General features: G+C 39.3%; 1 protein-coding gene across 1 annotated transcript in view; it reads right to left on the bottom strand.

Moving 5' to 3' along the window:
• Positions 1 to 1,036: 1,036 nt before the first annotated feature.
• LOC107738206 (apoptotic chromatin condensation inducer in the nucleus-like) overlaps positions 1,037 to 11,208 on the bottom strand; it is a 32,988-nt gene continuing 22,816 nt past the window's right edge. The window contains exons 7-15 of the mRNA XM_016549942.1: positions 10,580 to 10,723; positions 10,350 to 10,438; positions 7,075 to 7,135; positions 5,068 to 5,113; positions 3,721 to 3,869; positions 3,492 to 3,599; positions 3,071 to 3,386; positions 2,035 to 2,135; positions 1,037 to 1,921 (exon numbers count right to left, since the gene is read on the bottom strand). Coding sequence (XP_016405428.1) covers positions 1,616 to 1,921; positions 2,035 to 2,135; positions 3,071 to 3,386; positions 3,492 to 3,599; positions 3,721 to 3,869; positions 5,068 to 5,113; positions 7,075 to 7,135; positions 10,350 to 10,438; positions 10,580 to 10,723 — 1,320 coding nt within the window. The 3' untranslated portion in view covers positions 1,037 to 1,615. The remainder of the gene's footprint in view (positions 1,922 to 2,034; positions 2,136 to 3,070; positions 3,387 to 3,491; positions 3,600 to 3,720; positions 3,870 to 5,067; positions 5,114 to 7,074; positions 7,136 to 10,349; positions 10,439 to 10,579; positions 10,724 to 11,208) is intronic.

The raw sequence follows: 11,208 nt of genomic DNA, 5'->3' as shown, positions 1-11,208 counted from the left end.
TCAAGCAATTCTCAGATTCTTGGCTGTGTGACGTCACACAGACCCAGGCCACTCCCATGATTGTTGATTGACACTGCCGTTTCAGCATAGACCCGCCCTGAGTGAGCTGTTACAGTCCGCCATTGTTTTCGACACTGGAGCAGAAAACTAATCGACTGTTTTGTTGTTGGATGTAATAAAGAACATAGCAGTCGTCATTTACTCCTGACATCTGAGGCGCTGAAGACGCAGAAGATTAGCTTTGATTTTGAAGGGAATGCGGCCCCCAATCTACCTAAATGCATCTATGTTCGGATTAATCATTTGTGATCCAGCTTCACCTACAGAAGAACTGAGTATAAGTTTAATGAATCTTTGCAAATCGCCTTTCCCAATAATATGCTAGTTAGCAAGTTTCACGATGAATGCTGCTAAAGTAACAGTCTCTCAGAGAGGCTCCGCTCGTCACCTAATGGAAGAGAGGGGCGGGGTGAGCAGAGCTCATTAGCATTTAAAGGGACATGCACCGAAACAGGTCGCTGTGAACAGAGCTGCTTTTGACAGGGTAAAAAGGGCGTTGTTTTACACTACCATTGAGAAATTTTAACCAAAGTATGCTATAGACTTTTCATTAAGACCCTAAAGAATCATATCAACTTCTGGAAAATGGGCATCCGATGACCCCTTTAAGACTGTATAATGATATGGTTGAAAATAAAATCATTTTAAACAGCAGGCCAAAAACTAAAAGCATCACCTACTTGCTTTGATGGAAGAAATAAAACTCTCAGACCCATTTATGAATCCGGACTATAAAGTGGCTGAATAAGCTTGAAAATAAATGTTGGACAGCTGTCAACAGAATCCGTGCATTAGGTGCCAATTGCACAGCTCAGCTGATTATAAACAGAGTGATGCAGATGCAACGCAAACCCACAGCTGATCCCCTACAAGAACCAAGAAAGAACTTTGTTTTCAGTTCTTAGATGTAACCTTTTTATTATTTGTACATTCAGCACTTACAGGAGTAAACAAAACAAAAAAATTAAAAGAAAACAAAATGTCAGCTTTTATGCTAAAACGATAAAAAAATTAAAAACCAAATGTGAAAAGGTTAAATATGCATCCCATTCTCCATGGCAACCTGCTAACAGCAAAGGGGTGGTAAAAGGCAGACAATACGAGACAAAAAAGGTACAAGGAATGTGAGGAAAACAAGAGGCAAAGTAGTGATCAGGACTTAAATCACGCTGAAGGCTTTCAGAGCATCTTTCTGATCCCAGCTTCACTCTTTCAGATCTGTGTCGACACTACACTGAAGGAGAAAGAGAATGTCACCAAACCAGGAGGACGTCTTGCAGTCCGACCCATTTATACCAGAAGTCCATTAACACTGTGGTGGGAAATGAACACCAGGAGTCTTAAAGCCCAGTCAAGAGACAACGAGAAGAGTCTACATGGAGACACAGCACCACCATGGTCCCAATGTGTGTGTGTGTGTGCACCCGTGTGTCTTTACGCAGAGTGTGTGTGCATGTGTGTGTTTTTATAAAGTCTGAGTTGGTCCTCAGGAAGGTAGGCATAGAGCTGCACATACAGGAACAGGGGTCACAAACTGGACAGTTCCAGGCTTCCCTTAGTGTCGTCGATCTCGGAGCGGAGGGTCGCTGTGGCTTCGTGACCTCCTGCTCCCGCTTGCACTGTTTCCGCCAGGCCTGCGGTATCCCTCCTTCCGTTTATCCCCCTCTCGCTCCCTTTCTCGACCTCTGTCTCGGTCTCGTTCTCTGTCACGGTCTCTCTCACCTTCCCCTCTGGTGGCCCCGCCGGTCTTCATCCTCTCTCGCCGCTCCTCCTCGCGTTTCTTATCCTCCTCTTCCATCTCCTTCCTCCTCTTCTCTCTTTCCCTCATGCGTTCAGCACGAGCCGCTGCCCTCTGTGCTGCCTGCAATGCAAAGTGCGATGGGTAATGAGCACTGGCATAACATCATAAAAACAGAAAATGTTTTCCTTAGCAAACATTGCTAATAAGTAACTAAAACGTGCAAAGAAATATACCTGCTCCTCAGTCAGGGGGAGCCAGTATATGCACGGAGCCGCTTTGGTTTTGCGGAAGAGGTCATCCAGCAGTTTAGCAGGTGGATCCTCTGGTCCTTTTTCTAAAAAGACACGAACACAAAAAAAGCCAATAAATAATATATATATTTTTTATAATATATTTATAGTCAAGTATAGAGTATATATAAATTATGTAAAAAACAATATAGTATAATGTAGATATTTAAAGTTAACTAATAATAACAATAGATTTAAATATAATATTTATAAAATATTGTGGACGCTGGACCACAAAACCAGTCATAAGGGTAAATTTTTTGAAATTTAGATTTATACATCATGAATAAATAAGCGTTACATCGATGTATGGTTTGTTAGGATATGACAATATATTTGGCCAAGATACAACTATTTAAAAATCTGGAATCTGAGGGTGCAAAAAAAAAAAAAATGTATATATATAGAGAGAGAAAAATCGCCTTTAAAGCGGTCCAAATTAAGTCCTTGGCAATGCATATTCTTAATCAAAAATTAAGTTTTGATATATTTCCAGTAGGAAATTTACAAAATATTTTCATGGAACATGATCTTTACTTATCTTAATTTTTTTGCCATAAAAGAAAATTCAATAATTGTGACCCATACAATGTATTGTTGGCTATTGCTACAAATATACCCGTGCGACTTATGACTGGCTTTGTGGTCCAGGGTCACATTTATATTTAACATTTAAATAATTATAATAAAATATTGAAATTATTTAACATTTAAATCATAAAAAACGAATACTATTTAAATATTTTGATAAGTTAAATATTAAATATTTATACAACAAATATTTATATGTAATATTTAAATATGAAAACAAAATTGAAAAAGTTCAAAAATAAGAAATTATTTGTAACAAATATATATAAAATGCACATAGACTAACAAATAAAAATACAATTTAAATATCAATAAAAGTAAACAAATAATAGTAATAATAATAAACTCCACCGCACAAAAAGTAACTGAGGACTTTCAAATTTCTCACCCTTTTTATCTGTTTTCTTCTCTTTGCTCTTTCCTCTTTCCTTGCGCCGCCTTTCGCGATCTCGTGAACGCGATCTTCTGGCCCCAGCTTCCCGCTCCTCTCCAGGTTTGCTGAAGTCTTTCACTTTATCTCTGTCCCATTCCCTCTCCGCACGCGTCCTCTCCCTCCTTTCCATTTCCCTTTCTCGTTCTGCCCACTGATCACGCTCTGAAAGGAGAGGCGGGGGTACTGGACGGCCAGGCCCAGCGGCTGCCGCCCCACGAGGCTCCTCTGTTGGCTTTTCTCCTGCGGGACCCAAACCCCTGTGGAAGTCCAACTGATGGGGATGCACCAGGATTGAGAGACAATTAGTTCCCATAAAAAAAAAAAAAGAAAACTGAATACATAACATTAATCTCCTCCAATTAAATAAAATTCTTACCTCCTCTTGTGTGCAGAAATCAACACTGAGGAACTTAGGGTTACTCTGGGGCCACTTAACCCCATGTAGTGCTGTACGAGTGGCCATCGCCTCTTCCACACTAGAGTACTGAGGGAAAGTATAGATAGTCAGTGGGTAAGAAAAAGAAATTCGCAAAAAAAAAAGATCCAGAGGTATGAGACGGAGGACAGGAATATTTAACTTATTTTTATTTCATATTTTATCTGACCTTCAAAGAGTCTGTGGTGATACTGATGGAGGGTTTCTTGGCAGTGACAGCTGTACTGGAGCCCCATCTCCTCTTCCTGCCAGCGCCAGCACTGCTTGCGGCCTCCGCTTCCCCCTCCGAACTCACCACCCCAGGAGACTGTTTGCTGCCTGAAGACAGACATCATATGGCAATCTTTGAAATCTTGATTTTAAAGCATCATCTTCTTTTGGATTTCAAACTTAACAACACTGTCTTAAGACTCCGTAAAACAATACACTACTTAGAGTTGCCAGGTCAATACGATTTTTTAAGAAATTAAAAGGGCTAGCACAAACACAATTTACAATATTTCTGATGAAATCAGAGATCTCTCTGACCCTCCGTAAACTGCAAGGGTCCTACCACGTTCAAGGCCCAGAAAGGTTCCAAGAACATTGACAAAATAGTCCATGTGACGATCAGCGGTTCAACTGCAATTTTATGAAGCTACAAGAATACTTTTTGTGCACAAAAAGACTAAAATAACGATTTTATTCAACAGTTCTCCTTTGTGTCACCCTAGCGCCATTTTGGAGAGTATGACGCATACGCATGCTTTCCTCTGAACGTAAACAAGGTGCAGCGCATGCATGTTCTACGTCAGCAGCACCATGCGCATGCGTTGTTTACGTGCAGATCAAAACACACGCATGCGTCGTGATACTCTCCAAAATGGCGCTAATGTGACGTGGAGAAGAATTGTTGAATAAAGACATTATTTTAGTCTTTTTGTGCACAAAAAGTATTCTCGTAGCTTCATAAAATTACAGTTGAACCACTGATGTCGCATGGACTATTTTACAATGTCTTTACTACGTTTCTGGGCCTTGAACGTGGTAGTACCCTTGCTGTCTATGGAGGGTCAGAAAGCACTCCGATTTCATCAAAAATATCTTACGGGTTTGGAACGACATGAGAGTGAGTAATTAATGACTATTTTCATTTTTGGGTGAACCATCCATCTAATGCTTTTATTTAGCATGGATGCATAAAATTGGACAAAAATGTCAGTAAAAGAAATATTACTGTCATATTATTAAATTATTTCTGAAGGACCATGTGACACTAAAGTCTGGAACAATGCTGCTGAAAATTCAGGACTAACAAATTATTTTAAATTGTAATAATATTTCACAATATTATTGTTAAAGTTTTTATTTTGATCAAATAAATGCAGCCTTGGTAAGCATAAGACACTTCTTTCAAAAACAAAGTAAAAGAAGAAAAAATAAATAAATATCACACGACCCCAAACGTTTTACTAGTATTGCACAGTGAATGATCTCTCTAAATTAATTACTTAAGGGGAAACGTAGAGATACTCACTGCCGAGAGAAATCCTTCGGGCAGAGAAGGTCTTTGGCGTGGTGCTCTGAAAGAGAACAAACACACCCAAGCCATGGGAAAAGGTGAGATAGTATATATGGAAAGAAAGTACAGGGTTCAGAGTGGGAAAAAAATGTGTGTGCATGTAAGAAAGAGATAAAACTGAATAGAGTGAGCCATCAACAAGGAATTGAGTAAAGAGATATGAAAGGGAATCTATTAGGAAAGACCGCCTCTTCAGTCAGAGCGTGTATACACACACACAGCGTGTGTGCATGTTCTTCATGTGGTTGGAATTTGATAATTTCAAAGATCTATTTCTGCTCTGAAGATGTGGTCTTGTCCTCTCCTACACAAAAATACTTTTTAAAGGCTTTGCTGCAGTTATCTATCACACTGAGTGGCCCCTCAGGTTGAAATATCCTTTGAGGCAGTTACTGTAGTGAGGAATTACATTTTTTTTTTTTTTTTACATTAGCTCTGCAGTGGCCTTATATATATATATATATATATATACACACACACACACACACACACACACACACACATAGATACATACATACATCTACTCTTTATCCTGTAGTCAACAGCTCCATTTTAAGGTTACCAGGGAGTCTCTGCAAATATTAGCATTGTCTAGGCAAAACGCAAAAAGTAGAAAATGGAGAATGACTACTTATTTCCTGGTACCATTGACACGTTCTTCACTGGGTTGGGAATGGCCCAATCGCACGTCTGCATGTACTGTATCTAGGCAACAACTGTCCAATCAAAGAAGGCTGGGAAGTTTGGGCACAGATCTGAGAGCAGGCTGGCAGAAAAACTCTTATGGAGAACAATGTGGGTGGAGTTTGAGAGGCTCTGAGTGTCTTTTTTGAAGTCCATCGTATTGGCATGAAAATGGAAATTGGGAGGAGTCTTTCAAACAAACTGCTGAGAAACCTTTCAGAAGACTGAGTCACTTCACACTCATGTCAGATGTATTTGTGAAGATGTCCATGTTACGAGAGAGACTGCACAAGGTTTCTGTCTGTTCAGGTTGAATGAAGCAGTTTCACTGCTTTCAAGCAGCCACAAAACAACGAACCAGATAAAGTCAATTTTCAAACTATCAGTTAGGTTTGATCATGATAGTCCAGAGAAAAATGAGAAGGCTGTAAAATCCAGCAGAGCCAGTTGTTGTATTACAGTGCAATGAAAACGGAGTTCAAAATTTCCTTGGAAATTAAGAAAACACATCAAGGTTTTTCTGCAGGATAAAGAGAGAAACTAGTCCCATTATATAGTGAAGAACTGGGACAATCACTGGAAATGTCTCCATTAAAACCAAAAAAAGTAACATTGAACAGTCCTGAAGATGTCCATTTATTTGCTTATGGTTTCTGGTAATCTCAGTTCCACCCTTGCTGCCAAGTTGAGACAAACTGACACTCAGCAAAATGTCACACCCACATTACTCAGCATTTCATTATCAGTCCAATCAACAGGTGCTTCCAGCCAACGCCATTGAGGAAACGTGGCCATTGTTGCCTGGAGTGTTGCACTGCAGAGCAGACTCAAGGGCCTATCAGGTAAAGCCATGGCGCTTGGAGACAGTGGAACAGATGCTGCAGTAGAAGTAGTAGTAGTAGTAGTTGTATGCAGGTACCAATAAAGGCAATGGAAGAGGCATGAGCACCTTTACAACAAAGCAATCAAGGGGGTTTTAAACATCAGCCAAAGTGAGAGAGTGCCCCCTGCTGCTTCTGTCTAGGACAGCTTCAGCAAAGGTTCACACATCATCTGACCACAAAAAGGGCAAACAATACACAGAGCTGCTAAATTAGCTTATGTACAAGTAAACATAATTAGTAATGCCTGCATGTACCTGTAATAATAATGCATCTGTATTGAAAAATATAGGGGAAAGGATGACAGCCATTTATAAAACGTTGTTTGCCTCTTTATGTGGAGGATATGTGGCGAATGGTAGAGTTGGATCAGCCCAGCACTCCTCTGTGCGCTTACCTCCTCACTGCTCTCTGGAACCTTCTCAGGCTCCGCCATGACAGCCTCCTTCACCTCACTACTGAGAAAGACAGGAGCAAAAAGAATAGGGGGCAACAAAAGAGGGGAGAATGTAAAAATAATTAGTCACAATTTGCTATAGCCACAGTAAAAGCCTACAGAGTAAAAGTGTTTTTGGATTTTAAAGGGATGAAAAGTCATCATTTACACACCCTCAACAGATGTTAGGCAGAATAACAGTCTCAGTCTCAGAAATGCATGTGACCGAGGTTAATATTCTGCCTAACATCGCATCTTCTTTTCCATTTAAGAAAAAAAGTCATACAGATTGAAACAACATGAGAGTGAATAAACAATGACATGGTTTTGATTTTTTGGGTAAACCAAATTAAAGCTCCAGGCTACATGTCGACTAAATGCAGCGCTCATCCCGCAGAGTGGAGTGACACGCGTGGCGAAGCGTCACTGTTTCAATCTTTCATTCGCTTTTAGATCGTTCACACGGCCGACAAAAGTAACGTTAGCGGAATACGAGTCGTTTCAAATAAAGTGCGCTCTGATACTAACATATCTCTAGCACATAAAAAGAAATATGACAAAACCCGCTCCGCCGCATTGTGGGATGCGAGTACATGAGTGCAGCGCTGAGCATCATCGGTCTTTCCTCCCCGTAGAGCAGCGTAACGCACAGTGAGATCACGCACCTATCAGCGCCTCTCTAATGACTACAAACGGACGGGACTTCGCGAATTCATTGAACACCGCTCGCCCAAAGCTAACGGGCCACATTAAGCCCCGTGTTATTGGTCAAACGCGCAGTACAGCCATGTTTAGATGAGAGAAAGGGAGGTGCGCGAGACTCACTGCAGCAAGACCCCATTATCACCGGCTGAGAGGCAGCCGCACTGATTGCCTGTTCGTAATTCACACGAATTCAAGAACGAGCTCTTAAAACGAGCTACATGCAGTTTTGGGGGGGAACTAAAAAGCTAGCGACGCTACTAACTTCTATGTTAGTAGCGCAATAGTAACGGTTTAAAACGATGTATCTTCAAGCCGTGTTGTTGTGTTATTTTACATTGGAAAGTCCGAACCGTAAGTGAATCGGTTTGATTTTAAAACAAGCTGTTCAAAAATTGTCCGATTCATTTGACTTTATTTTATCTTCAGTTTCGAGGCAAACTATACAAGTTAAATAAATAGTGTTTGTTTGATTTAATTTGTACTTTATTCGTCTATAAAGGCAGGCTAAGGGTTAAAACTAAGTTTCATTCTGCAAAGGTAATACATTTAATATCTGAAGCGAGGAGAACAGTCGCAGCCATATACAAAACAGGCAAAACAGCTTGCAACCAATAAAACATTAGTAACCTCTTCTATTTTGGCAACATACAGAACTGTGATGACAGCTATTATAATTCCCATCTCATTTTGCATTACCTCACAGTTATTTAAATTATTTAAATATGATGCATGTAATTGTAATATTTTCTCCTATCTCAGTTTAATGAGCTAAGTAAACTATTTGTAGCATCTACAGCATTAACACTGGTTCTCTGATAGGGCTGCACGATTAATTGAAATTAAACCGCAAAGGCGATAAATCGCGATTAGGCAGAAACTGCCATGGTCTTGCATATCTTTCAGTGAAGCATGGTTCTGTGATCAGCAGTAAATCTCCATTCGAAGGCCAGAGGGCGCTCTGGCGCTGAAACTCCAAATTAGTGATGGGAAGTTCGGATCATTTTACCGACTCGGACCTTTGAGTCTCGTTCAGCAAAATGAACGAATCTTTTTTCGAGTCATTTCGTTCATTTTAGCAGAATATAATTAAAGGGGTCATATGATGCTTTTTTTAAAGATCATTATTTTGTGTGGCGTGTTAGAACGAGCCGTTTTAGGGGGGCGTGGCAGAGTCTTAACTTTGATAAAGAATATCTCTTTGGTTTTGAGACTTTAGTCTTTGCAACTTCAGGGATCTTATCTATGCACAATCAGCTTGTAACACTCCAAAGAGAAAGGAAAACTTGAAAATCGCATCATATGACCCCTTTAACATGTTACGTGTTACTTCCCTAACACGTCTACTACTTACGCAAGCGTTGATCACACTACAAACAATACAAAACTATAATGCTTTTATAAAAATAAAAGATTATTTCATTTTTTTGAATTGATGAACTAATCAATTCTCTTTCCCGCTCAGACTGCATAGGTTAAACTTATGGGGCTGTCACGTGATGAACGAACGACTCGGAAAACCCGAAGACTCGAAACAGCTGCCCACGAGATGTGCCGCTGCTGTGTTATGCATTCAAAATATTAGAGAAATATAGAAGTTTAATGCGGAGAATATCTTGATTAGGAGAATTAAGCAATGCATAAATACATGATGCTGTTTTGTTCATAAATGTTTATGCAATTTACGAAATTATATTAGATTTTTTATTTGAATTAGAGTTAATTTCGTCGTAATGCACGTTTTTTTATAGACAGTTATTTCCCTGTGTTGACATTATGTGCTGCATTATTTTGCTCATGGCACCCTCCTGTGGCCTCGGGAGACAAGCCAAAAGTTTCGAAATCAAGTCCCGCCCTCTCATTTCAGATGCCGTTTCACTCGGGATATACGTCACAGTAGAGAAGAAAAGACAATCGCCGACTGAATCTTTCGTTTCATGCCCGCCTCGGAGAAGTGACTAAGAACGTGACTAATAAACACACGACTATGACAATATATGGTTTATTTGAGTTCATCTTATTATAATTTTTACTATAATAAAGTATATAATAATGCAATATTAATCGACATAGCTTTTATCACTGCTTAGAATACTATGAAATATGTTGCGTGCCTTATTCTGTGTAAGAAACCACATCATCTCACAGAAGGATTTATTTTTAACACTCGACTGACGTTATGAAGTGAGTTTGGAGTAAAAACACTATTAAATGTGGTATTTTCACGTGCTTTCAGAGGGAGGCTCTGTAGTAAATGCTGCTCGTGAAAATACCACATTTAATAATGATTTTAGTAAATGCTGCTCCATCTGAAAGCACGTGCTGGAGATTTACTACTAATCACAGAACCGGCTTTACTGACGAGATGCGCATGACAATCGCATTCGATTAATCGTGCAGCCTTAACCCACATCATAATCACCATATTTTATCCCTGCTTGGATATCCATCCCTTTTTAACTTCATTAGTAATGTTTTCATTCAATCCCCGATTTCTGGTGTACAAATATAATCAAAATAGAACATAGACAGACCTGGTAGTGTCTTTGTTAGTGTCATCCTCTTCAATATCGTCCTTTCTTCCCCTTGTTACTTTCTCATCTTGTAGTTCAAGGCAGGGTTTCTAAAATGTATAATAAAAAGTAGAGTATATAAAAATGTTTGTTTACTTTCTTGCACAGACTAAGCCAATTAAATGCCAATTAAAGTAGCATAAGGGTAATAAACACTGTGACTTAATGCATGTTTTTGGCTGCTTGCTAACCTTGGTTTGGATGACATCCTCATTGCCCGTGTCTTTTTCCTCCTGCTCTGTGAAGACTCGTTTTTTGCATTGGGCTGTAGGAGGCTTTACAGCCGCAACTTTTTCTGTGGCCTGAGATGAAGACTCTTTCTGGACCTCTTTAGACTGAGGAAGATAGAAGTTAGTTATGCATAAAAATTTGGCCATGTAAAAGACAGATGCATTTTGCATGTATAACAGTATGCTATTCAAGAAAAAAATAAGTGACTTATAAACAATTAGTGAAATTGTATCAACACAAAAGCCTATTTCAACTCGTTACTTAATTAGCATAAAATAGACATGCTTATTACATAGGGGTGTAAATCGGATGGTTCGTCACGATACGATATCGATTCTCATACTCAGCAATACGATATTTGCCGGTACCTCAAATTCTATGATACGATTACGATTCGATACAGGAGTATATCGAGCGATATATCGATATTATGATATTATATATCTATTTTAAACAACCATCTACATTTTTAACTCACAAATACAACCAAAATATATAACATGAACATTTATCTGAAATGTTCACATCCTGTACCTCAATTGGGACATTCACAAAAAAAATAGGCCTACACATTTTTTTTCTTCAAATG

Source organism: Sinocyclocheilus rhinocerous, unplaced genomic scaffold, assembly GCF_001515625.1.
Source record: "Sinocyclocheilus rhinocerous isolate Xijiao unplaced genomic scaffold, SAMN03320098_v1.1 scaffold254, whole genome shotgun sequence".
NCBI lineage: Eukaryota > Metazoa > Chordata > Actinopteri > Cypriniformes > Cyprinidae > Sinocyclocheilus > Sinocyclocheilus rhinocerous.
The sequence above is the reverse complement of the archived record's forward strand: the minus strand, read 5'-3'. Positions and strand labels throughout refer to the sequence as shown.